At 32.8% G+C, this 27,747-nt stretch overlaps 3 protein-coding genes and 1 pseudogene across 6 annotated transcripts; 1 reads left to right on the top strand and 3 right to left on the bottom strand.

Moving 5' to 3' along the window:
* Positions 1-342: 342 nt before the first annotated feature.
* On the bottom strand, positions 343-2,733 carry LOC140990975 (photosynthetic NDH subunit of subcomplex B 1, chloroplastic-like). Of its 4 annotated transcripts, none has more exons than XM_073460868.1 (6): positions 2,611-2,733; positions 1,600-1,849; positions 1,272-1,529; positions 1,029-1,114; positions 715-800; positions 344-606 (listed from the first exon to the last, which is right to left on the bottom strand). In XM_073460868.1, the coding sequence occupies exons 2-5, from the start codon at positions 1,656-1,658 to the stop codon at positions 781-783; spliced, it is 423 nt and encodes a 140-aa protein (XP_073316969.1). In that variant the 5' UTR covers positions 1,659-1,849; positions 2,611-2,733; the 3' UTR covers positions 344-606; positions 715-780. The 4 variants fall into 4 exon arrangements, with proteins under 4 accessions (XP_073316972.1, XP_073316969.1, XP_073316971.1 ...); XM_073460870.1 differs by having other exon boundaries at positions 1,747-1,849; XM_073460871.1 differs by lacking the exon at positions 2,611-2,733 and having other exon boundaries at positions 343-606; positions 1,029-1,178; positions 1,600-2,202.
* Positions 2,395-2,962, bottom strand: LOC140990974 (photosynthetic NDH subunit of subcomplex B 1, chloroplastic-like; annotated as a pseudogene).
* Positions 2,963-13,811: 10,849 nt separating this feature from the next.
* LOC140956339 (uncharacterized) lies at positions 13,812-18,062 on the top strand. The gene is made up of 5 exons (XM_073413050.1): positions 13,812-14,692; positions 16,403-16,460; positions 16,552-16,635; positions 16,744-16,885; positions 17,539-18,062. The coding sequence occupies exons 1-5, from the start codon at positions 14,149-14,151 to the stop codon at positions 17,905-17,907; spliced, it is 1,197 nt and encodes a 398-aa protein (XP_073269151.1). The 5' UTR covers positions 13,812-14,148; the 3' UTR covers positions 17,908-18,062.
* Positions 18,063-18,924: 862 nt separating this feature from the next.
* LOC140990991 (probable WRKY transcription factor 40) lies at positions 18,925-21,116 on the bottom strand. Its single transcript, XM_073460890.1, has 5 exons — positions 20,871-21,116; positions 20,729-20,788; positions 19,976-20,344; positions 19,600-19,716; positions 18,925-19,452 (listed from the first exon to the last, which is right to left on the bottom strand). The coding sequence occupies exons 1-5, from the start codon at positions 20,952-20,954 to the stop codon at positions 19,117-19,119; spliced, it is 966 nt and encodes a 321-aa protein (XP_073316991.1). The 5' UTR covers positions 20,955-21,116; the 3' UTR covers positions 18,925-19,116.
* Positions 21,117-27,747: the final 6,631 nt, after the last annotated feature.

Below are 27,747 nucleotides of genomic sequence, written 5' to 3'. Positions count from 1 at the left end.
TTGCAATAAGTGCCATTATTAGGAGAGAGATTGTTGGGTGCAATAATTGTCCCCACTGGGTATAGCAATTGAAACGTGGTGCTTGAACTGTTATACGATTTAAAAGATGAGTTACACTGTTGCTACCAGTTATATCTTTTGGTAAAGTGACATGCGCTCGGTCCTACATTTACAATTTCATTTTAAAAAATTAAATGGAATTTTCGTATATATGATGTCATCAAACTCAAATTCAATCCAATAATCGTGTCCGAATTACTCGAAATTGATCCTCGATCGAGTTCGAGTTTGAACTTGAGTATTAAATATTTTCTAAGAAAAGATATGAACGATATTATTGTAATTTTAAAATCAGTAATTCGATTGATTTGAGATAAATAATCAATACTTATATTTGCGACCAAACATTTGACAGGATCGTGTTAATCATGCCTAACAAGAATGCATTGAATTTTCCTATGCAACAGCCGAAGGCAAAGTGAAAATCTGGACTGCAGTCTTCACAGCTTCAACATCTATGTCTACAAGTTTCCCTGTCTTAGACGATATAATGGCACACATTTCTTTTCCTCTGCATTCGGGATTATCTTCAGAAATAAGGCCACACTGCGCCAGAAATACAATCATATTAACATGAAATCCATACATTTCTATCATATTGCACATCTGAAATTGTACCATGCTTCAGTTTTACTTGTTCTTTTTGTTCCTTACCTCGGTTTTCCACGTGCGTTCGCAAGTTGTATGGCAGCTGTATTTGCAGCTATCACTCCCGCTGAATCATTTATCAGAGCAGCAAGCTAGCACAAGAACAAAAGGTATACTGATTCGACCGGAATTTTAACATAAATATAGCTCTAATTTTCTACTCCCCGTGTTATCATTTTAGGCTTTCTTCACTTGTTGCGGCAAGAATTGAATAAAGAATTGATTTTGAAAGTTCAAAAACTGTCTTGATTGTTGGTGCTACCGATCTTTAATCGTAGGGCCTCGGAAAACAAGAATAACCCCATATGAAGAAGGCTAACCTGTCAGGGGGTGATGATATGCTACGATTTCTTCAATGTTTTCCCTCTCTTTTTCATGTGGGATGAAGAATACCGGTGTGAGACCCCTGTTTCCGTCGTTTGATCGAGTAATTTACAAGTTAGCTAAACCCCAAATCAGAAAGTTTTTTTCTGCACTAGTATCAATCAGTGTGATAGATAATATAACACCAAATGTTGCAAAAAGATTTAAAACAAGAATTTTATGTATTCGAGCTTGTACACCTTATCGCACTGGTTATCTCATCCCATATCTCAAGAGGTAGTAAGCTATCAGTATCAGCCCTGGATTGCATTGAGGCCTTGGAATCTGACTGTATCCCATGAATCACTATATAATTCCCCTTCTGCACACTGGCAGTCTTGTACTTTGCCTCGACAACCTCCTTCTGCTTCATCGAAATCGACACTTCCCGTGGAGGCAGTGGCTGCCTTGGTACGTTACGCGCTGGTCTCCGCGGCCAATCAATCATCTGATGATACCTAAAATACGACCCAAAATAGTTAAGTAAAAACTAGAGGATTAGAATTCTGGGATGTTTTTTAAGCTCACATGTTGTAACCACCCTCGGAGAGATTCATTCTATCAGGTGTAAATGTTTCAGAAAGCATTAGGCGTTAGTGTGGACGATATAGAAGATATAATCGAGGGCACACTTGGGATGAGCTTGCTCAGGAGGCCAGTTCCTACAGCATTTACATTAGGATATACATAGCTAACTCGGTCCCGGGCGGTGGACATGAACAAGAGTGCAGCATGCCCAATTCCTGCTATTTTGGTAGATAAGATCACATCATAGTACCTATTCTGTAATCAGCGCGGGAACTGAGATTTTGAGGCCTCAGGCGAGTACCAGAAATCGTGCACTCAAATCTTAGTTTTCATATATTTTTCATTGACGTATATATAATAATATTCGCAACATTAATTCTAAAAATAAAAGATAAACAAATCTAAAACAATATGTCATAAAAAATGTTAATAAAACCAAGACGATATTCCAAAAATATATAAAATTCATGTTACGAACGAGTAAATAGTCACTTGAATATTGTTATCCGTACAGTTTTGAAAGCGAAAATATTGATTAACTTTGCATAATCAACTTTATCAACCATTTTTTTCTCGATAGATCACATAGTCAAGCCATTTGATCTTGAAGGGCTTGGTACTTAATTCTCTTCTAAATAAGTATTATATATACAGCAGTTAAGATTTTTTTTTAAAAAAAAGAAATAAATATCAAATTTGTGGTAAAAAAGTGCAGAAATTCATTCTAAAAAAAAAAAGAAATAAATATCAAATTTGTGGTAAAAAAGTGCAGAAATTCATTCTAAAAAAAAAAAGAAATAAATATCAAATTTGTGGTAAAAAAGTGCAGAAATTCATTCAGTCATTCTCATTACAGCAATGCACTGCACGAATTATGATAAAGATAAGATATATTCTCGTTAGACCACAAAATGTGGATGAAGAGTTCAGCATCGAAGCTTTTGTGAACGCTATCAAAATATTTTCTGCAAATATTTTAAGTAGATGAGAATATCTGATTTAACTTTTAACATCCCCTCTGATCTTCAACGGCAATGAAGCCACTTCTACAGCATACCCAGCCGGGAACTTGAGGAATCCGTAGGAGTTATCCGGGTTGTCGGGCGGCCTCAGATCCTCTTCCTGCTTCCCATCTGCGAAGATCTGGCCGTACTCCATTTCAGGAACGTCTCCTTGGTCGAAAGGATCCAGCCATGGGTGGGGTCTTCTTCTTAGCATTTGGGAGGACTGAAACGAACTTCTTGGATTGTTTTGCGGGATTCGTTGAGAATGCAAGATGGGTTATCTGAATTGATGAGATTGACGGAGGTACTGTGAAGAAAGGTGAGATTGATTTGGGATTAAGAGAAGGTGTAGCCGCCATTGTTGGTGTGGACAGTGATAAACTGAGAAGCCTGTGGGATTGTCTGACCAGAAATGAGAGTTGGATTTGAATGTGTGAAGATGCACGGATTAAATATCATCTCTAATCCAAAATTTTATTTTAAAATAATTTTATTTTAAAATAGTAAAATTTTNAAATAATTTCTAGTTTCTCTTGTAAATTTAAAAATTAAAATAAAAAATAATACTAATTAATGCACATAACAAATTTTTTGGAAATAGATTAACGAGAAGATGACGATTAAAATTACTAATAAAATATTACAAGTGAAGTTAAAGTCAGAGATTGTATATATCGTTGTTATATTTAAGANAAATTGTTTAATAATTATCGTTTAATATTTATTTAAATTGTTTAATAATTATTAAAAATTTATTTAATTGTTTAATATTATACGAAATGAAACATAAATTATTTAAATGGATAAAATATAATAATACATGACATTGAATTAAAAAAACATTGTACAAATACATGACATTAAATTAAAACTGCATTACAAATACAATTTCAAATATTTGAATGACCATATTCATCCCATAAATGATCAATCAAAGCATTTCGTAATGCTGGGTTTTATTTTTTTATATCGAGCGAGAAATTCTTGAAATCTGATATGTTCATTGACAACAATTTCTACCACTGGAGTCGGTGCTTCCCTCGAATCTTGAATTGGTGCACTAAGATCACGTTCATATTCGATTATCATATTGTGCATTATAATGCATGCTTTCATTATATCATGCAAATGATTTTTCTTCCAACCACGGGCGGGAGATGCCTCAATTGCAAATCGTGATTGAAGAACGCCAAATGCACGCTCCACATCTTTCCTGCATGACTCTTGTTTCATTGCAAAATACTGCTTCTTTGGACCACGCGGATCATGGATAGTCTGCACAATAGTTGACCATTTCGGATAAATACTATCAGCTAGATAATATCCAGTATCATATTCTTTGCTTCCAATATTGTAATGAGCTGGAGGAGAAATTCCTTGTGCAAGATTGGAAAATAGACTGGATGACTCTAAAACATTTATATCATTATTGGTTCCAGGCATACCAAAATATGCATGACATATCCAAAGATCATAATCAGCCACCGCTTCTAAAATGATTGTTGGAGAACCACTACGACCTGCATATTGTCCCGCCCAAGCCGTGGGGCAATTTTTCCACCTCCAATGCATACAGTCGAGACTTCCCAACATTCCAGGAAAACCTCGTTGTTTGCCAATATAGAGTAGTCTAACAACATCATTGACCGTAGGTGATCTCAAGTACCGCTCAGCAAAAACTTCCACTATAGCTCGACAAAAGCGTTGAATACACTGAATTGCAGTCGATTCTCCTATTTGGATGTATTCATCAGTAGCATCTGCAGGTAAGGCATATGCTAGCATTCTCAATGCAGCAGTTGCTTTTTGATTAGTCGACAACCTGAGCCGTCCCAAACTATCACTTCGTTGTATGAAATAAACATCGTGATTCTGTATACCATCTACTATCCGAAGGAAAAGATTCCGAGACATTCGAAATCGTCTACGGAACATTGCTTCATTATATACTGGATTTTCAGCAAAATAGTCGTTAAATAACTTACGATCAGCAATTTCACGGTCGCGTCGAATGAATATGTGACCCGGAATTGAACCTCCATGTGTGACTTCTTTTTCTTGTTGGATGATGTAGGAAGCAACCAAATTTTGTTCTCGAGATATAGTTGTCAGTATTGCATTGCTTATGTTTTGGAGATTTTCGAAGAATTGAATATCATCTTCATTATCTGACAATGAATATGAGCTAGACGATATTGCATCAAATTGAAAAGTTGGATTCATTTTTGTGATATGAAGAATGCAAGATTTATGTGTTAATAGGATAATACAATTCACATTATATAATGGTAGATTTGGAATGATAGGTGCATTTGGAACGGTAGATGGATTTGGAACGGTAGGTGAATTTGGAAGATTATGTGTATTTGGAACTGTAGATGAATTTGGGATGATAGGTGCATTTGGAACAGTATGTGAATTTGGAAGGTTTGGAGCATTTTGGAACGGTAGATGAATTTAGAATGGTAGGTGAATTTGGAACGGTAATTGGATTAGGAAGGGTAGATGGATTTGGAAAGGTAGTTGAATTTGGAACGGTAGGTGAATTTGGAAGGTTATGTGCATTTGGAATGGTAGATGAATTTGGAATGGTTAGGTGCATTTGGAACGGTAGGTGAATTTGGAATTGTAGGTGAATTTGGAAGGTTAGTTGCATTTGGAACGGTAGGTGAATCGGTAGGTGCATTTGAAATGGTAGGTGGAATTTCTACTATAAATATACTCCTGATTGTTTGAATGAATTATCAAACATTACAAATCATACTCCAAATAATATATTTCATCAAAGAAAATCAATGGACTCCAGTAGCCGAACATCTAACTACTCTATCGAAGAAGATAAGCTACTATGTCATGTTTATCTTGACGTCTCGCAAAATCCTATCATCGGTATAAACCAATCCAAAGATCGATTTTGGAGTCGTATTGAAGAAGCTTTTAATGGCAGCAAATTGAATAACATGCAAGAACGCAATAGAAGATCAATGCAATGTCACATGCAAGTTATCCTCCGTGCTGTTAGAAAATTATGTGGTTGTGTAAGCATAATTGAAAAGCTGAAGCCGAGTGGCGCATCCAAGGAAGATATTGTAAGTCTTTAGTTTTAAAATATTCTAGATACGCTAACTTTATTTTTATATGAGTTGGATATTTTTGTGCAGTTGAACCGAGCAAAAGACTTAATGATGCAAGATAAAAATTTCAGTCGAGGATTCAAATTTGATCATGTGTGGCCTATCATGAAAGATTTGGAGAAATTTTCAGCCAACGACGGTGCACCGATACCACTATCAAAACAACATGTCACAAATTTGGATTCGTCACAATCAGATAATCAAGAACCGGAATCTCCAATGTCAGGTTCTCAAGGAATAAATTCATTTTCAATTAATTTAAGTAGTGATGAAAATGCATGTGGAACTCCATCTCAGCGACCACTTGGAGTGAAAAAATCCAAATTAAAGAAAAAAAGAGAAGAAAATGTATCAGATTTAATTTCTACGATGAAGGAAGGTCATCGCGATCTTATCAATGTACTACAAAAGGGAGCTACCGATATTCAACAAAATTATGATATTAAGCTGTTAATGTTGCAAAATGAACAAAAAAAGCTAGAAATTTGTCAACAACAAATAGCATTGGCTGCATTTCAAGAGGAGAATAAAATTTTGTACATGGATCTGACCACAATTGGTGATCCAGAAATGCGTCAAATGGTTCAAAATGAAAGAGCAAGAATTATGCAGAAAAGAGAGAAAGAACGTCGTCAACGTGAAGGCAACACATTTGGAAAATATTTTGGTGATTTTGGAGGATCTGGATCTGGATCAGGACCTGATTTTCCAGATTATTGATAATTTAGTTTGATTCTCTTTTATTTAATTTAGTTTGATTCTCTTTTATTATCCTTGCACTTAAATTAAATGTATTTGATTTCGTTTTTTTATTTTAATCGTGTGTTTGAATGTTTAAATATTATTCAATAAATTTGTGTATTCGATTATGTTATTTACAGTAATGATTTACATTAACCTTTCAATTTATAGATTAATATGTTAATCAAATAAATTTCAATTATTAATACTAACAAAATATTTTTTTATTTAATATATTAATTAAATGCTTTTAAATCATTTAAAATATATTAAAGAATTCATATATTATTAAATATATTATTTATTAAATTAATCATAATTTAAAAATAATAAAAAAGTAAATAAAATTTTTTTTAAAAAAAAATACAACACCCTGCGTCAAATTTTGACGCAGGAAGCGCTGGGCGCTATTTTGGAATAGCGCCCCGGTTGGAGAGCATAGGACAGCAAAATAGCGTGAAATGCTATTTTCAAGTCCCGGTTGGAGATGACCTAAGAACTAGCTTTTAATGTCCTATTGTTATTTTTTATTTTAATTTTTAAATTTAGATGAGAAACTAGAAATTATTTAATTAATACTAATGAATGAACATAACAAATTTTTTGGAAATAGATTAAGGAGAAGATGACGATTAAAATTACTAATAAAATATTACAAGTAAAGTTAAAGTCAGAGATTGTATATATCGTTGTTATATTTAAGAGTGGATTTAGGAATCGAGGGAGGTCGAAGTCTGTTAAAAAAAAAAAAACAACCTGATAAAATTTTGAGGTCAGAATTTGAATTTTTCGAAATATATATAATATATATTGGTTTAAAGGAAAATGATGTTAGTTCTTAGAGGTGGGCATTCGGATCGGGTTACACGACCCGACTATATTTATTCGGGTTGAGTTCGGGTAAAAAATGTCTACCCAAACTATCCGATCAGGTATTCGAGAACTCGAATTATTTTTTAAAAAAAATATAGACTTGGTATTGAATTACATAGAAATATAGACAGTCTAATTTTTTTTTTTTGCAAACCGGTTAAACATATATGACAAACGCATCATGTCTCTCTCCTCCCCCCATTAACTATAGTTGAATTGAATCATTGATGAAATATACAAAAACGACAACACTANATTTATTCGGGTTGAGTTCGGGTAAAAAATGTCTACCCAAACTATCTGATCAGGTATCCGAGAACTCCAATTATTTTTAAAAATATATATATACTTGGTATTGAATTGCACAGAAATATAGACAGTCTAATTTTTTTTTTTCAAGCCGGTTAAACATATATGACAAACGCATCATGTCTCTCCTCCCCCCATTTAACTATAATTGTATTGAATCATTGATGAAATATACAAAAACGACAAAGCTAAAGGTAATATAAGTAGGGACTCAAATGAAGCTGGGCCGGAAAAAGATATATATGTTTCTAATTAGTCTGTTAGATTTACATACTTCTTTTTTTCTCAATTTACATACTTGTTAATTATTACTTCTTATTTTAAATAGTTTCAAATCTGAATTTTCCTTGTCTATTTTGGTGTGAAAATTAGGCATTATTATTTTGATAAGCCTATTTTTCTTTGATAAATTATTTTATAGCCACAAAATGAGAAATTATAAGGTTTTTTTTAAAAAAAGGCTAATACCCGACTCGAACCCGACACTATCGAGTAAAAAATAAACTACACAAAAAATTGGGTACCCGTGCCCACCCCTAGTCATTCTATTGGTCAAATTCATCGTTATTATAAATACTAGTATTTCATCCCTGCGATCGGAGTGTTATTTTATATAATTAATGATTAAAATCAATAAGTATTAGTGTTTGAATAATTATTTGAAGTTATTGATTTAATAAAATGAATATCNTTTAAAAATTCAAATTTTTTGTCATTTATTATATGAATAAATGTTTACTAAAAAAGTAATTATTTTTTGGACATGTTAAAAATATTTATATTAAATTTCTATTAAAATACATATTTTAAAGTTCTATTAAAATACATAACAATAATAACAACAATTTACAGACACTCTTTTAAAAAAATTGAAAAACATAATATTATATAAAAGCTTTTATATTTTATTTAGTATGATAGAGAGTAGTAAACATAAATTCTATAAAAATAAAACACAACTTAAAACCATAATCGAAATTAAATAGAATGATATAATCAATGCAGATACTCAAATGTAGTTTATAATTTCAAAAAACATCAAATTTAAATTTGAATTTTAAAAAATATATTGAAAACAATTCACATTTAATTACGTATTTATTTCCTATTTGTTTCAAATATTAATGTGGTATGTGAATACATTAATAATGATATTTTTTTCATAACATATTATTTTTGACGAAAAACTTTTCGGATATGGAAAAAACTTTGTTTATATATATGTGTGCGCGCGTGTGAACCATATAAAATAAAAGAAAAATAAATAATACCCTTAAATCAAAAAATAAATGTATGAAAAAAATAATAATAAAATTTTGATAATGAAAAATACATTTTAAACTTGAATTTCTATTGCTTCCATATACTGGTAGATCGTATCAACGAACTAATCAGAGTTTAAGCGCTAAATGTATTTTTGAATGATTCAAAAGTAGTTTATGTTTTTAGTTGATTTCAATTTCAATTTGAATAAAGAACATTAAAAAACATAATTCATAGATTACATCTAAATTGATATAAAAATGAATTAAATTCAAATTTAAACAAATAAAAGAATTGATATAATCAATTCAAACAATAATTGAGTTTATATTTTCAAATTTCTTCAAATTACATCTGAATTTTTTTTAAAAGAAAATATATAATTCTTTATTATAAAAATATCAATAAAAATGGCATAAAATTAGTTGTTTTATATCTTTCTTTTTTTAGAATTATCATTTTTAAAATTAATTATTTTCAATCAAATTATATTCAGCACAACCTCGTTGGTATGAACCGTGCGATGGAACCAAGATATTAAATCATATGATGGAACCGATGTCAAATCTTTGAATGCTATTTATTTTTTCAAAATATTTATATTTAAATTTGAAATTAAAAGTGAAATTTATATTTTCTAGATACAGATGCTCTTAGCAGGAATGTTCAGAATGTTATGCTGACATATCTGACGATATCAAAATCCACGAGCACTTGAGAACTTAATGATGGACTTATCAACCCAGTGAATACTACTTCATAGTTTCATATATCTAGGTCGAACCACTGATAGTTTTTAACATCAAAGTTGCACAAAATAATGATCCACATATTCATAGATTGAAAGAATTTTGACATGCATGTTAGTCAAATAAGTTATGTGTTGCCTCGTATGGAAGTTTGTGCTTTAACAGGGGACTTGTGTTTCCAAATTTAATATACTTGAAAGAAAACTATTTTGTGGGAAGCACGGTGCAACCAAAGTGATCAGAGACGGGGGAATCACAAAAGTCATGGACCTGTAAGTCAATAAATCCTTGTGCAAAGAAACTCCCTACAAAAAATTAGAACAACAAAGGTGCATATCTATTCTCTTTGTTGTACTTAAGGATAGCCTCAGAGGTAATCTCAGAACCAGTGACTGCCATTACTAATAACAACTGCAAATGTATAAAGGTTGCACTTAGCCAACTGATGGTCATCTTATCACCAAAGATTAATGAATTACCAAAAAACACAGAGCTGCCCAACTATCTGCAAGATCCAAACACAAGCAAAATAGAAAATGCAGAAGATTTAGCATTGATTCTCACATACATATCATTATTGCAAGTCAATGCATATTAAGAAATACACACAAGAACAAGGATGAAAGAATAATCACTACAAAAAAATGGCTTTCCGCAGCACATCATCAACAGCGTGCATTAAAAGCACGCTGCGAGTAGTACTTTTAACGGCGTGCATCAATATGTGCGCTGTTAATATTGTTGCACTTGACAGAAATAACGGCGTGCAGTAAAGCGTGCATTTATGTGTGCGGTAAATATTATATATTTTCCGCAGCGTGCTTTTAATGCGCGTCGTTAATAACATATACATTAACGGCGCGCATAAAAAGCACGCTGCGGAAAGTAATATTATATACTATCCGCAGCGTGCAATAATGTGCGCTGTTAATATTCTATGCATTCACGGCGTGCATTAAAAGCACGCTGTTGAAAATACGTGGATTTTTAAATTAGCGACGGTTTTGGTAAGACCGTCGCTAATTTAAAGTTGAAAATCTGCGACGGTTTAATAAATCACCGTCGCTTATAGCGACAGTTTCTATTAAACTGTCGCTAATAGTCGTAAATCAGCGATAGTTATATTTAAACCGTCGCTAATAGCGACGGTTTAACGCAAAACTGTCGCTAATAGTCGCAAATTGTCTATAAATATCCGATTTCCGTTCCACTTTTCTCACACCACTTCACAACACTTAAAACTTTTCTCTCTTATGCGTTTTTAATTCCGATTCAGGTACATTTTTTTTTCAATTTCTGATTAATTTTTTAAGTGTTTGTTAAGATATCATAGTTGTATTGTAATTTTTATTAAAATTTATTAAATTATAAAATAATTTTTTTTTTATTTTTACGCAAAATTTAGCAAATGTAGCGACAGTTGTGTCAAAAACCGTCGCTAATATTTAGATTTTTTTGAATATTAACGGCGTACATTGCACTCTGCGGATAGTTGTATTAACAGCGTGCATATGCATGCCGTTGATAATAGTATTAACAGCGTGCGCATGCACGCTGCGGATAATCTTGAACTTTCAACATCTTGCAATTGCGCAGCGGAAAGAGTATTTGTGCGCTGCGAAAAAGCCATTTTTGTTGTAGTGAATTCAATCCTTACAATAACTAACTTCAAGGACCAATTCCACTTCTCACAAGAATTCAAGCATTCAACATATGAATCTATATACAGGTAAATAAAGTACAAGTGTACAAGTGAAAAGAAAAGAAATAAGAAAGATACATGTTGAAGTGATGATGATGGGAGACATGTTGAAGTGATGATGTTGGGAAAGGTAAATGGAATAGTGACATCTAAGTGTGGAGTACTGACTGCAGTAGATAGAAGATCTGTCACGACCATACCAAAGTTGGAAACACCGTGCACAGTAAAAGTCACGGAGGCTAGAATAACCAATGAAGAAGGTGGCCAAATTTTGGCTCGAGAGTAAGAAACAACGGCAGTCAGAGATGCAGGGAATCGTGGCAGTTGCTGGTGGAGTCGTGAGCAGGGGCAGGCAGTGACAACTCGCGCTTGCAGCTTGGGTGGGGACCTCGGTTGAATGCTAGAGCAGAAGAACTGTGACAAATATGTAAGAATTAGCAGCATAGGCACGACAGATGTATGATGGTAAGAGTGAGGAGGATCGTGATCAAAATGATTTATGGGTTAGCAACTTAGCATGACTAACATAAATGGTGGCCATAATATAGGGAGTAGAGACTGATAGTGGTTGTGAACAAAGAACATAGTTGATAAACGAAGTCACTGACGATGAAGAGAAACAACAGATGAGAGGTTTTGAGTGTGAAGTTTCAAAAGAGAGGATTTGGAGATTTATGGGTGAATTCTTGGAAATCTAGTTGAGTCCAGAGATTGTACAAGAAATTATCACAAGTATGTGTAGAAGGAAAATTGGTTGAGGCGGAAGGAAAGCGTGATGAATTGCTTCAAGGGGGGTTTGAAATTTAATTGGTACAAGGAAGTGGATTTTCTGGACTAGTCTTCCAAATACAGACAATCCAAATAAGGGAATGCAACTTTGAGCATCATTGTTGCAAATGTATAAAGTAAAAAGAGACATGAATTTTATTTACAAGAATTTTGGCCCCCCTGAGCTAATGCCCGAGAGGGCACATATTTGACCTAAAATTATTAGGTCCAGTAAAATTAGCCCACACCCAAGAAGATAGACCGAAAGATGAAGGCCCATCGATTGTTTCCCTAAATCTGAATTTGTATGACAATAAGTAGCGTGAAAGTAAGGTTATCGTGGGACGAAGTCATGGCTGGTGACAGAATTGGAAGAGATCGTGAAAGAAATCATGGAGATGAGGGAAGTGTGGAAAATGCTCAAGCTGAGAACAACAACAAGAATGACAATAGAAAAGAGGAGAACACAACATCAAACTCAAAAAATGCTCCTGCAGCAAATCTACAAATTTAGTTAGTAGTTAAATTTTTTCATCTTTTTATTCCAGATTCTAGCATTTTTAAGTTATTTTCATTCCAATTTCCAGCAAACTCTATGATAGTTTCCATGTTTTGTGAATTTCTTGTGATTTGTAAATATGCAATCATGAAAAGAGTTTATTTACTCAATTTTCATATTAATTTCCTTAGTTTTTAGAGACATTATTTTAAGAGATTAGAAATAACGATCAAATTTGTGATTCAATTTTGTTTGATTTTGAAAAGTTAGATTTTTACGTTTTTTTACACAATTTTGTGCTTTTAGCACTTGCCACGCCTGCATTATCAAGAAATTGTGTAAACAATAAGTGAATTATAATTGAAATGTGATTTGGATATAATATGTTTTGAAAAGGATAATTAGTATATATTAGAGACTAAAATAGTTCCACAAATGTTTCTATTTTATAAAAATTCATTTCATTATTCTTTAATTTAATCAAAAATAAAAAAATGGTTGTACATTTTTCAAAATTTAATTAATACAAATATATATTAGTAAAACATAAGAAAATGAGTGAGTTTCATGTGAGACCGTCTCACAGATCTTAATCTGTGAGACGGGTCAACCCTACCCATATTCACAATAAAAAGTAATACTCTTAGCATAAAAAGTAATACTTTTTCATGGATGACCCAAATAAGAGATCCGTCTCACAAATATGATCCGTGAGTCCGTCTCACATAAATTTTTGCCTAAGAAAATTGCTATAAAATTAAAAACTGAACTGTATCTTTAACACAATCTTGGAATCACTTATAATTTAGAAGACGAGAGTATAAATCAACAATTTTGTGGATATATGTATCACAAAAACTCTTGTGAGACGGTCTCACAGATCAATTTCGTGAGATGGATCTCTTATTTGAGTCATCAATGAAAAAATATTATTTTTTATGCTAAGAGTATTACTTTTTATTGTGAATATCGATAAGATTGACCCGTCTCACAGATAAAGATTCGTGAGACCGTCTATTACCATATTATTTAAAATATTTTTTTATTATTATAATAATAAATTTATGTATGTAAAGTATGTGAATACAAATATTTTTTTAATGATTTTTCAAATAAAAGAAAACAGTAAATTTTAAAGAAAAAGTGAATAAGTCCAACATGTCAAGTGGCAAGCATTAAATGGTTCGAACCTTCAATCCGTCCGTATTTATCACTCACTTCTCTCTCTAGAAACATCCACGAACCGTCGCCGTCGATCAACCGCCGCCGAGGACAGCTGCGTCACCAATTGCCGTCGCTTCTTCTCCTCATGATTATGTAGTCATATGGAATTGAAAATGCCCTTTTTAACATCCGTCTAGTGTTCCGATCTCGTGCTCACATCTCCCTTACCAAATGCAATTTCAAAATCTCACTTGAAAAACCCTACTTTACCTGAAGCTATGATCTTGACATCTCACTTGTCTGCTAAACTTCGAAAACCTCTGTTGACGCGAGTAAATTGACAATGTCTGGAGCGACGAGGGTTAAATCGATGAATGCTGAAGAACTTGAGGCTCGACCAGTGCTTGTACCCGCGGGAAACAAAGCCAGATCTGTGGAATTACGGAAGCCGATATTGAAGCTGAAAAGTGGAAAGGTAGAAAAACCTTTGGGCATGGATGAGGTCAAGGGGAAGAAGTCTCCGGCGACATTGCCGAATATGGAGACGAGGACAGAGAAAGTATGCTCACCGGTGGGTTTAGGGAAGAATGCAGGCAATACCGTGTCGATTCTGAGGCAGCGGCAGCCGAATTTGTCACTTAATGTTTCATGTTCTTCAGACGCCTCGTCGGAATCTTCTCAAAGCAGGGCGTCAACCGGGAGAATTAACCGACGAAGTGCTACTCCGAGGACCCCTCCTTTGCGAGGTAAGCAGATATGTAGCTCGAAAGTGGACAAATTTGAAAGGGTTGACAGAAATGGGAAAGAAGCAAGGGGTGAGAATGAGGGCGAGGTGACCGGAGTTGGTGTGGTTCAGAAAAGGTGTGCTTGGGTGACTTCTAATACTGGTATGTGTTTTGCATGCTCTTGAATTTATAGATATCGTGTTTGGTGGCCTGGTTGCTATGGCATTTTCGGCATTATTTTCTTGAGATCCAACGTAATTCAGTTATGGTTCTTGTTGGATATTTTAAGAGCAATAGCGAGTGCTTTTAAACCTTCTGCATAATCTTGTGGATTTGCATTCTTTATTTGTTTCCAGTGCTTGAAATACGGAACCATTTTTGTTCAGCAGAGTCTTTGTCAAGTATGTTTTAGGTTGGCAGTCTATGTATTATAACATGATTATAATATATATTCATTATAATGGATAGTCATCTGTTATTTAATGGAGTTACGCAGATATCAAATAAACAATTAGCTATACTGCAATGTCGCATGTTGGACCTCCGGTCTCCTTGTTGCCATTAATTTACAGATAATTTCATTATTAACTACTGAGAGAAAAGGGGAACTGGAAAGACTTGTGTTACAACCCTTGGAAGTTTCTGAAAATGTTGTTTTCTCAGAAATTCCTAGTGTCTCTTTGGCTTTATTAGCATCCAGTCGTACAGCATTATGTTTAGGGATGCCACACTTTGAAATACAGTATTTTAGGCTTTTCATGGTGTGGAGTATCTCTTATCAGTGAGTGGATGAGGATATTTTTATCGATTGTTGTTCTGATTGCCATATTTCTTAACGTGTTAGTCATTAAATTTGTTTTATGGAAAATTTAACCTTCAATGTTACAATTTTTGCCCTTCATCATTTCCACATTTGTGGATTTGTTGTTGTGCAAGCATTTATCATTCTGGTTACCCCATATTTGTCTTCTGTGTGCCTCTTCCACTGAAAGCGAGATAAAAAGAAAGAGAGAGAAAAAGAAAGAGCTCATTCACGATATTGTCCTATTCCTTGTAAATTGAATAAGAGCTCTCAGAAACTGGCATTTTCACATCAAAAGAAATTTGAGCCTTTAGGCTTCTCAAGAGTGAATCAAAATCTCATGTGTCTTTTTTCCAAAAATCTGTTTAGAAGCTCAAGGTGGTCTGATGTGTTCAATTCGATGTAACTTGGCTTGCAGTTACAGGCTCCATTGGCTATTGCTGTGTGTTGTTTTTGCTTCTGAGAAAATATTTCCATTACTTCATATGTTCTCTCTCCTACCTAATTGCTCAGTTGTCTCTTGAACTTCAAATGAGATTCTTCCTTAACTGGAGAGCTATGTCGAATACTCAAATTAACTGATGTTAGATTTTTTTTTTTAAAAAAAATACTGATGTTAGAATTTTTGTTATAGATAAAAGGCTGGTTAAAAGTAACAGCTGATGAACCAAATGGCCCGAAGCTCGGATAAAAGATATATGTTCATAGGTTTATTTTTCACTTTTAAATGATTGTTTTTCATGAGCTGATAAAGAAATAAAGTTATGTCTACCATGGCCAATGGGCGGTTATGTATAGCTGCTGCACTGGAGGCAACATTTGCCTTTCAAGCCCAGCCCCCTTGAGTCAACCCATGGTTATTGATTTGTCTCTGCTGCCCAGAGATGCGATATGCGTTCTACATTGTCTTGAATGAAAACATTAGTTTCATTGTTGTCTTGTTGAATTATGTTATCTTCCCTCTATATATTTTGTTGACAAGCACTGCCCTTTGATTATATGATGTCTCTGAATGCTTATTTAGCTGCATTTGAATTTCCTTGTGCTGATTTCCTTGCTTTCCATTAAAGATTCATTATATGCTGCTTTCCATGATGAAGAATGGGGACTTCCTGTTCATAATGACAAGTATGCATTTTCTGCAACCAGTTTTATTCTATTTGTTGCTTACGTTTGTTGCTTGCCCAATACTCACTCATCTGCTTCTGACAATTTGCAGTAAACTTTTTGAATTGTTAAGCTTTTCCACAGCATTGGCTGAATTAACTTGGCCCGTCATTCTTAGCAAAAGACATTTATTCAGGTATCTTAGCAGTTAATCTGACAATAGACATAAAAAGGAAATTTACAGTTTTTCTCTTATTCAGTAGTTTTCAGGATCCTGATTCATTGTTTATCTATCGTTATTCAGAGAAGTATTTCTGAACTTTGATCCAGTTGCTGTGTCAAAATTAAATGACAAGAAAATAGCATTACCTGGAAGTCCTGCAAGTTCTCTTTTGTCCGAACTGAAGCTGCGAGGAATTATCGAAAATGCACGCCAAATTTGTAAAGTATGCACTGATTTCTTATTTTAAAATCGAATAGTTCAAGTTAACTGGAATTAATGTTTTTACTGAATACTCAGTTCTTGTTTTGCATATTGGACCAATGACAATTTGAGTGGAAATGGTAAAGGTGATTCATACCCAAATTCCGTGTAGGGTAAAATTTACCGCTATGCAATTGTCTGGTCGTTATCCAATATCAGTTGCTGTGTATAAGCATTTTCGATTGTTCAATTGTTCCAAGACTGATTTCTCTGAAAAACTTACTGGAATGTTACCAGTGGTTTCTTTACGTAACTTAATATTTCATTAGCTTACAGACTTGATAACCTTGAAGACTTGTTTACTCGAAGAAGGTAATTAATTCATTGTAAATTAACAAAAGCTCAAACCATTTATGTAACTGTCTAAGCAAATGTTGAAGCAAAATTTCTGTGGCGATTTAGAATCATTAGTAGACAAAACCTGATCGTATATAACTAGCAAATGAAGCCGCTTTCTCCAAATCATATCTGTGGTCAGTTCCCATTGCCATTCTTTTCGAGGGAGAAACTTGTTTGTGATAGGATAAGATTTCCAAATTTTGGATTCGTCTGAGTCTCCACTTTAAAATAATTTATTGTTGGTCTGAAGTTCATGTATGTGTACTGATTTTGCAGATTATAGATGAGCTGGGATCTTTTGACAGATACATTTGGGGTTTTGTAAACTATAAGCCCATTGTTGGCAATTTCCGCTATCCTCGACAAGTTCCAATTAAGACATCAAAAGCAGATACCATGAGCAAAGACCTAGTTCGAAGAGGATTTCGAGGAGTTGGACCTACATCCGTCTACTCATTCATGCAAGTGGCCGGAATTACAAACGACCATCTCATTAGTTGTTTCAGACATCAGGACTGTATCAATACAAGTGATTCAAATGATAAGAATGAGGGAACCACGTCTATAAACGAAGATAAACGAGCTGCTGATACATCGGAACTTGAATTAGCTAAAGATATTGATGATTTGGGCTTGTCCATGTAGGAATGTTCTTGTTGTTTTTTTAATCTTCTGCACTGTAATTTATTATGTGAAGATCGTAGTTTCCCACACTACTGATTGACTCAATGTTGGACAAAGTCTTGTGTACAAATCCTTATAAAATGTTCGTTCTCTCATCACCTATACTATTCTTGCTTAATCTACTATCTTCTCTGTTTCAGTGATTGTGTTTCTTCTTTTTCTCTAGTGTGAAAGAATAATGTTTTGATGAACCGATGAACAATTTCCTACATGCTAGCAGCGAGAAATCGTCAATTCGATCTCGAGGACTCGTCACTAACCAACGCCGTAAGGGTGTTCCCTCTGTAATTGTATGCTCGTCCAGAATTCCTAGCTTCACCAGTGGAGGTTTCATTGTTGACAAAGATAATAAATCGAAACTTCTTCTGCTAGGAATAGAAAACGAGGATGATTGCAAGAATTGGTTGGTGTAGTTATGGAATGAAGTGCATTTGGCCAGCTGTGATGGTGGCATAGCCAAATAATACATAGCTATGTTCGAGAATTGACTTTTTTTTCTTTCTTGTTTCCTTCTATATTTTATCTGACTGACTTTATTGTTTCTATATTTTATCTTATCATAATTTTTTGTTTTTATAAATACATAAGTAAATATATCTGTTATTATAATGAAATACTTTTTATTATTATGTGCGCAAATAAATGTAATACAAAAGTTAGTTGATTTAAACACTTTTTTTTTAGCAGTATAGATAAACAAATAATAAGAAATTAATATTATACAAATATAATAAATGGAAGAAGAAATATGAACTTGGTCTATTCAATGGAATATTCCGTTATTTATAGCGTTCACTGGACCAATATGCAAAAAAAATTAAAAGTTCCGGGACTATTTCGGGTAGTGAATAAAATAATCTTGGTCTCTCTCATATATATATATGTGTGTGAAAACAATCATATACACTTGGGTATTATTATTTTTAAAAAATGAAATTTGATCATAGTTATTTTCGTGTCACACAAAACAAGAGAGACTGAATGGAGAAATCATTTAAACAACATATATTAACCTTTTTGATATTAAATCAGTTTCAAATTTCCTTTAAGAATATGCTCATTTGCTACATATATGTTTTCAATCTAAAGCAATAATCCAAATTTCGCCAATTCTACTTCGAAATCTTCTTCAGACAATTTCATTTTACCACTTCACATCTTCTCATTATGTCAAAGAAACTTTCCTGAGATGGCGGCGGCCAAGGCTGCTTTGAAATTGGGGTCCTTTGTCAAAGTTGAAGCCATATGTTCCACGAAATAGTCTGAGAGTACTTCTGGCGCATCGGTCTTGCCTCTTAAGTTTCTTGTTTCTTCATGACTCGGCTTCGATTTCGTCATGTCAAGAGTGATCCTCGGACCAGATGAACTCGAGGTAGGCGCCGTGCCAAGCGCCACGCCGCCTCTATTCGACCCCGAGTTCGTCTCGAGTTTCGAAGGTTGAGGATGGTTGTGCTCTCCTTCATACGTTGCTACTACTATTGATTGATCTTCTATGCTCCTTTGAACCTGAAAAAGAAGAACCCGACTCTTAAAACTCAGTTTACTCGATGTTTACATATCTAATACATTACTATACGTGACAAATATTGAATTAATGTATAAAAAAAACTGTTCTACCAAGTGGTGCACAAGATTCAGAGTGCTCGAAATTACCTTCTTTTTGACAGGGCAAGTGGGAGCAAAAGAACACTTGAAGTAAGCTCTTGGAGAAGGGTTATCCCTGGTCACCTTCTGCCCATATTTCCTCCATTGATACCCATCCTTCACTATCTATAATCAACAGACAATATCGTCTCTCAGCACCAAGAATTCAACCAAAAAAAAATGCCGCATAAAAAGTTAGGCATTGAAATCTCACAATCGTTGAAAACCTCTCATGACTATTAATTTCTCGTGTTTTCACACATATGCTTGAAAACATGTACGGACAAAGGTGTGTGGGCTCAAGATTTGTGGGATAGTGTATAAAATTAACCGTAAAAAGTTAGGCGAGCATTCAGATCACAGTCGTCAAGAAGATCGAACTTACAAGGCTTGTATCAGATACTTCTGTTCTAACGCAAGTACGCGAAATCTTCGGTTTGAGGTGTTCTTCTCTGCGCTTCTTGGACGAATCTTCGTCGCTAGAGCTGCTCTCAGAAGCGCCGGTGTTGTATTTTCCGTCGATATTGTTGTTCCCATCATTGTTGATGCTGCTTTCAGCTCTCCTCTTCTTCGATGCTGCTGTATTGTTGTTGTTATTGTTATCGTTATTGTTATCCGCCGGAGAATTCTTGGTCGTGTATTCCATTAGTTGGTTCCTCAGTTCAGTGCAATTCTCACACATTATTGTTAATAATTCTGTGAGCCTCTTGTTTTCAGCAGTCACTCTGTTCAGCTCCTCCATCAAAGCATCTCTCTGAAATGTGGAAACAAGCAACAGATTGTCACGCCAGAGTGTCATTCAATGGAAGCGAGCAAGAACAATTGATCTATTTCAACACAATCTCGTTGCGTTTATACTCGAATCTTTCTGTCCCATTATCAAAATCTTTCCATTCAGACCTCCGAAACCGAGGTTCCGGGACATGTCATAATGATGACACACAGCATTGTGACCGTGATCATTGCTCACAAAATTATATGATTCCCCAAGATTCATTCTTGATCTTTTTAAGTTGAAATTTAAATTTTTTGGCAAGCCCATTAATTTATAGACTCTTAACACTCGTAGCCCTTTAACAAAAAAACTGTTCTTGATTTGTGGGAGTACACTAAATAAATGTGTATCAAGTTTACTCACCTCATCTTTCAGTGTCAAGTCTCTTCCCAACTCGAACAAATTGCTCCCCACCTCTTGTTTCTGCACAAACAACCCAAACAAGCCTCAGAGCCAGAGCACTTCACAGTCACCTACGATATCACAAGTCAAGAAACACACGTACCGGTATCGGGTGGTCTTCGAGAATTCGGAGGGGTTTGGCATTGAGATCCAATGAAGTATTCAACAGATCACTAGTGAACTCCATTACTTATGTTTTGCAAACTTGATTGCTCCTTAAAGAATCCCTGAGCTTTCTTGAGCTTCTTTGTGTTCCCAATGGCATCAGTACTCAACGAGGAGAAGGAAATGAAAGGCTTTTATAGGAAGTAAATAAGATTTGGCTCGCTAGTTGTGGGAAGGTGGGAAGGAAGATGGAAATGACTCTTTGAAGTTCTAAGTTTGAATATCTTTTATTGGTGCTTTGTTTATTATTATTTATATTTATTTAATAGAATGGCATCAAGAAGTCGAAACCCCACGCGATACTTAAGATTCAATAGCTTTGACCATTTTTCCAAAATTTTGCAATTTGTTAATTTGTAGATAAATTCGTGTTTCCGAAGCCTCAGAAGTCGGATAGAACCATTGAATTACAAGGGACCAGCACCGTAAAAACGAGGGCCGACCGGTCTGACCTATTTTGATAATTCTAGAAGTGAATGTTTCCATAAGGAAAAATTTAAAAAAAAAAATTATATTTTTTGTAAAAAAAAACATATATTGTAAAAAATATATATATTTTAGACCATTTATCAACATCTACTTTAGTAATATGTGTGCACCTATTGAGGTGGAGCTTGTCTGTTACTATAGTGGACGACCGAAATACTCCGATTTTTAATCTAAATGGATAAAGATGAAAGTCCCACTTATGACACTTTATCATGGCTTACTCATTGTACATGTAATCTCTAGTATGTTTATTTGTTAGATAGTTTCTCAGTTTTTTATTCATGAGTTGGGTCGACAATGTTCATATTTATAATAATAATAATAATATTTTTGACATAAAAAAATAATACTTTTTTCATGTGTGATCCAAATATAAGATATATATCACAAAATTGACTCATGAGACTGTCTCACAAGAGTTTTCTGTCACATGATTATATTGATATATTTGATTTAAATAGAAAATTGTAAGTAATATATTTTGAATCAGAACCATATTATGTATATTTGAAATTTCACAATTTTATTGGAATTGATTCATTTTATATAACATTCGATTTTTCTCATTTAAAAAAGTCAATAAATTTGAATTCCATCAACACTTTTCTGTAAAAAAAAAAAAAAAAAAAAAAAAACCTGAGATTGAAAAGTGCAAATTAGTAAAGTAAGACTGTTAATCATTGAACTAAATTAAAAAAAATAGAAATATACTAGTTATTGAACAAAAAATATACTTTTTTTCATATAATATCTAATGATACCTTACCAAAGTATTGGATTTTAGATGAAGATGCTACATGTTCGATAAAACTATTTATATATAATATTTAATATATGAATTGATTACATTTTTATTTTTAATTGCAATGAATCATGTCTATGATATTTATGTCATACGTTGTAACTCAAATTTCCTAAATCATGTAACATCTCTAGCTTTCAATTGTTCTTCCAACAAATGTAATTGTTCTCTTAATCTAATTGCGCGTATGCCATGAGAACCAATCCGACTTTGCTACTAATTAATTATATATACTAGTTACTCTCCACATGCGGTGCGTGTGTGAACAGTGTTTTTTTAATTATCGAGAGACTAAAGTGAAATTTGACAAATTATCGAGGGACTAAAGTGCTATTTGAATTGTTGGAATTAAAAAAAAAAAAAAGTTTGTTAAATTTAAAAAACAAAAAAAAAACTAAACTGTAATATTCCAATTATATAAGGGCAAAATGGGAAAGAAAAATTGGTGTCTATTTTGTCTTTATTAGAGACATTCTTAATATATAGTATATATAGATATGATCAAGTGTTTGTCATGTTATCAAATTGTATAATACGCGACGATAACGTGACGATCTGAATTTTTTAAAACAATATAGTAATTCGAGCACTACGTTCTAATGGTCTTTTAGCAGAATAATTTTTCGGCCCGAGAAAATAATCGGTAAAATTAAGAGCATTATATGATACTTTTTAAACATAAATATGATTTGGGAAGATTCCAAACATGGTATTATTTTGGCAATTGAAAGTCAAGCCCACCTTAGGTAGGAAGAAGAAGTAGAAGAAAATGCGTCCTATAACCTGGCATTTTGACCAATCTCACGATATTTTTCTAAATTAGTTATATAAAATAATAATTAAAATATTATTGTTTCACCTGCTCCATTTACGCGCATTTTCCACGTTTGGTTGATAACTTATTCACGCGTTATGTTCCCAATTATTTTCTTAATTAAAATTAACGGTGATATACCGTATCATATCGTATCGAAAATTTTATAACGTATATTGTACCGAAAATTTCGGTATACCAATTATCGATATACCGAAAATTTTCGATATAGTATACGGTATAAAATTTATCGATATACCGAAAATTTCGGTACATATAACTAACATATCGATTATACCGAAATTGTATGGTATACCAAGATTTCGGTACGGTATTGATATATACCGTTTTATACCCAAAAAAATATTACATTTTAAATTTTTTTATAAATTTATTGTTTTAAAATATTATATATTTTAAAATTTTTGTATATTTTTTCGGTATTTCGGTATATCGGTATATACCGAAATTTTCAAATTGCATACCGTTACCGTACCAAAAAATTAGGTATTGTTACAGTACCTTACCGTACCGAAATCTTCGGTATACCGAAAATTCGGTAAATTCGACATTTTTTCGTTACGGTAATCTCGGTATACCGAAAATTCAGTATTTTTTCCCACCCCTAATTAAAATACAATGAATTTGACTTCTAATCATGTTTTTTTAAAAAAAAAAATTGCTTTGAAAATAAAATTTAATTTATTTGATTATAATATAATATATTAGGATATATATACATGAGATATAGAGATTGATGTTTTACTTTTTCTTTCTTTTTAATTTATTATTTCATTTATATAAGCGTTCCTTACATGTGATTCACATGTGCATATATATATATTATGACCGTAATAAGTGAATTACAAATTTATTAAAATATATTTTATGAAATAAAATTGGATTGTTTTGTTGTCCTTTAAAAAAAAATTATCGATCAAAATAGAAATGTGATCAAGGAATTTTTTAGTTCGACACATTTTTTATAATTGGATCTCGAATCTCCTCGTAAAATTTATGTTTTTGATAATAGATGAGCTATAAATAATAGAATGAATTTAAGTTCAAATAATTCATACAGATTCCTTACATGATTTTCTAGGACATGACCACCACCAAGAGGTTAAAGAAGTTTTCTTAGTCACAAAGCGTAATATACGACTCGTCTTGTCCAATCAATGTTGCTTATAAGTTAATCCCGTCTTTATTTATTTTTAAATACAATTATATTATTATTATTATTATGATAATGACCGGTTTAAATAAAAATTTATTCAAAATAAATTCTGAAAATTCTCTCCTCTTCTACTACAACATCGAGCATTTATTATTCAAAATGGAAACTTGAAAAAAGACAAGTCAAGCATAATAGAAATATTAATTATATTATTTAGTTTTTATCGTTTTAAATTAATTTTCTTCAAAGCAATTAATTCGAAAACGTGTCAAAGTTGGCTCGTACACATGTTTTATTGTATATCTTTTTTAATGTTTCTCTGAATTTGTATATAATTAAAGCTAATGGTCAGTTATATACATACATATATATATATATATATATATATGGGAAGATAGTGAAAAATCCCCAATCAAAACATTTCTTTGGGTTCACTCCCTACCCACAAAATTACGGTACTATGTCATACAAATTGTGGTATACTTCATGTGGAAATGCGGTACACTTCATGTGGAAATGTGGTACTAAAAAAATATCCAGGGAGTGAACAAAAAAAAACGACGGCTGGAGACTGAATGCCAATTTCCCTATATATATATATTGTGTGTGTGTGATGTATTTCATAAAATAAACCACCTTCATATACATAATAATTAATTGAGCAAGCAAAAATAATAAAATAATAATTTGTTTCACACTTACAAAAAAAGTCAACTGTTAAATAAAAATCAAGGTAGACTCGGCAATAGGACGGTGCGACGGTGTGACCTAACACACTTGTCTTTTGACAAAAATTTGTGTGAGACGATCTCACGGATCGTATTTTTGAGACAGATCTTTTATTTGAGTGATCCATAAAAAAATATTACTTTTTATGCTAAGAGTATTACTTTTTGTTATGAATACGGTTAGTGTTGACTCGTCTCATAGATGAGGATCCGTGAGACGGTCTCACATGAGACTCACTCCTTGCCTTTTAGGTAAGTAGTTCTCTTCCTAAAAAAAATTGGATTTTTTTAAAATATGCAATCAAATAAAGATTTTTGAAAAAATATGGACGATTATATTTATAAAAAAATATATACTTAGGTTAATGAAAAGAATTTATCCAATTCCAAAGACTTCATGAAAAGATCAAATCTAGCAAACTAAAAGACTTGGACCAAAACACTTAAATTCAAGTATTTACAACCTTCAAGTTGGTGGCATGAATGTCGTTCATTGAACAATATGAACTCCAAGTTGCGCAAATTCTTCCAAATTCAATTAACTTGATCTTGAGATACAAATACTCATCGATGTCCATGTACTGTTAATTCCAAGAAATTAAAGGGTTTATTGCACATTACATCGAATATTGCACACGGATTTGGTAATGTGATATCAGATATTGTTAACGTGTTTGGTACTACATTATCACTACGGTGAAACACGACTAAAAAAACACTACTAGCTATATATGATTATATATGAGTGTGCATGAATGCAGACAAAAAATCTTTGATTGATCATGTGCACTTGTAGAAAATGGTAACAAAAGCTAGTGCTATAGAATATTAATGATGGACTTTGATCATTACACTATTTTACTGCATTTCCGAAGTCTTTTGTTGATTCTGTTGGCTGAGTAATATATANCACCACTATCTAGTTTGTGTTTTGGTTTACAAATTTTACACGCATGCCACTAATTTGTGTTCTTGATTTTTATACTTTCTAAAGTTGAAGTCTTCCCCATGCTATGTGTTCGATCATCCTATCCTATGGAGGCATTGTGCATAATGGAAGTAGCTTTCAAGACACATAGCTAGCACGAGTTGATTTTATCCCAAAAGTGGTGATAATGTCGATGTATTTAAATTTGATTAAAAAAATGTAGCTCGCGTAGTACGTGAAAGTGATTTTATTTGAACATATAATATATAATATATTATATATGAAAAACGATTTTTTTTATTCAAGCTGATCTAGGTTTTTCATCACAATAATTTATAATCTGAATATCTTTAAACAAAATAGTATCGCAAATGTACATGTTAATTTTTAATAACATGTATGGATATCGTCCGACAGAATTTGATATATTACAAATCTACATAAAAAAACAATTATTTTAATTACACAAAAAGTTGAATAAATTAATAAAATAAAGAGAAATTAAAAATAAAAAAATGAAACAAATGCAATATAAATAATTTAAATTAAAATAATAAATAAAAAAGTTAGAATATCAGTTAATCTACATAACCTCTAATCTTCTATAATGATTGAATTTAAATTCTTAAGCATTACTTTTGAAGGAATTCATTAGTTTATCAATATACTATGTCGAGTTATATTGAACTAATTCAAAAAGATACAATAATCAAGTGTCTTTTTGTTATTTAATAATTAAAGCACAACGAACGGTGAAATTCTCTAGCTTTCGTCTTCAGTCTATGACTATCAACATGTACGCAATCTCATATGTTGTTAAGATCGGCTAGCTATTTAGAGGGAGTGCATAAACACCTAGTAAAATCTTTGACATGATTGATTTGAGCTAGCAAAATACAATCACTTTATCTCAACTCGATTGAGATACAAGTCAGCAGGATAAAATATATGCGTGAAAAAATACTCGTATTCAAAGTTGAACCAAAATAGTTACTAATTACATGAGAATTGGTAGAGTCAGCTATCCCAATAAAAAAATATTCACGATATTCAATAGATTTTAAATGATAAAAATATTGTCAGACAACAAATTCAAGCTGATTTTGATGGAGAAATTGGAGAGGAAATGTAGCATCAGAATGCACAATCAGCAGAGAACGAGTAACAATCAACAATCAATCAACACATTTCAGTCAAAGAGACAGAAAATGGACAAAGATATCAACGAGTTAGAAGAAGACCGACATAGATGACATATTATAAAGTAACTGAAATTAACAAAATTGAAGATCTATTTTTTCATTTTGCTCTATTTTCATATTGTGACCCAGTAGTTTTTAGAAGATGTCGTCAAAAAATCAAAATAGCAAAAGGCAATGGATGTTGAAATCGCGTCGATCGAGAAAAATAATACTTGGGAACTGACCGAGCTTCCAAAAGACAAAAAACAATAGGTGTGAAGTAGATTTACAAGAGTGAATTGAAGGAAAATAGAAAAGTCGGAAAATTCCAAGTACAATTGGTAGCAAAATGTTACAAACAAGAGTTTGGAGTCAACTAAAAAAGAATGTTTGTTCCAGTTGCAAAGTATGATACGGTCACATTGGTAATTTCCTTAGCAGCACAATATTCATTGGTCTATATTCTAATTAGATGTGAAATCGGTGTTCTTACATATAGACTTGGAAGATCACACAGACACAAACACACACATATGGATAGTATATATCGATTAATCTCCTAGTAATATGTTGATGATCTTATATTCACGGGTAATGATAGTGTCATGTTTGAAAACTTCAAAGAGTCCATGATGGTTGAGTTTTATATGTCGAATATTGGCAAGACGCATTATTTTATTGGAATTGAAGCAGTTC

The sequence above is a fragment of the Primulina huaijiensis genome, chromosome 13, assembly GCF_012295235.1.
Source record: "Primulina huaijiensis isolate GDHJ02 chromosome 13, ASM1229523v2, whole genome shotgun sequence".
In the NCBI taxonomy this organism is placed as follows: Eukaryota; Viridiplantae; Streptophyta; class Magnoliopsida; order Lamiales; family Gesneriaceae; genus Primulina; species Primulina huaijiensis.
This window is presented reverse-complemented; position numbering and strand designations above follow the sequence as displayed.

Excerpts from the sequence above, each read along its gene's own strand:
- LOC140990975 (XM_073460868.1), bottom strand. The coding sequence starts at position 1,658 with ATGCTTTCTGAAACATTTACACCTGATAGAATGAATCTCTCCGAGGGT. Across the intron at positions 1,530-1,599 it reads TCCGAGGGTGGTTACAACAT|GTATCATCAGATGATTGATT; the intron begins GTGAGCTTAAAA and ends GTCGTATTTTAG. Across the intron at positions 1,115-1,271 it reads GAGATAACCAGTGCGATAAG|GGGTCTCACACCGGTATTCT; the intron begins GTGTACAAGCTC and ends CGACGGAAACAG.
- LOC140956339 (XM_073413050.1), top strand. The coding sequence starts at position 14,149 with ATGTCTGGAGCGACGAGGGTTAAATCGATGAATGCTGAAGAACTTGAG. Across the intron at positions 14,693-16,402 it reads TTGGGTGACTTCTAATACTG|ATTCATTATATGCTGCTTTC; the intron begins GTATGTGTTTTG and ends TTTCCATTAAAG. Across the intron at positions 16,636-16,743 it reads AGCAAAAGACATTTATTCAG|AGAAGTATTTCTGAACTTTG; the intron begins GTATCTTAGCAG and ends ATCGTTATTCAG.
- LOC140990991 (XM_073460890.1), bottom strand. The coding sequence starts at position 20,954 with ATGGAGTTCACTAGTGATCTGTTGAATACTTCATTGGATCTCAATGCC. Across the intron at positions 20,789-20,870 it reads TCGAAGACCACCCGATACCG|AAACAAGAGGTGGGGAGCAA; the intron begins GTACGTGTGTTT and ends TTGTTTGTGCAG. Across the intron at positions 19,453-19,599 it reads CTTGCCCTGTCAAAAAGAAG|GTTCAAAGGAGCATAGAAGA; the intron begins GTAATTTCGAGC and ends CTTCTTTTTCAG.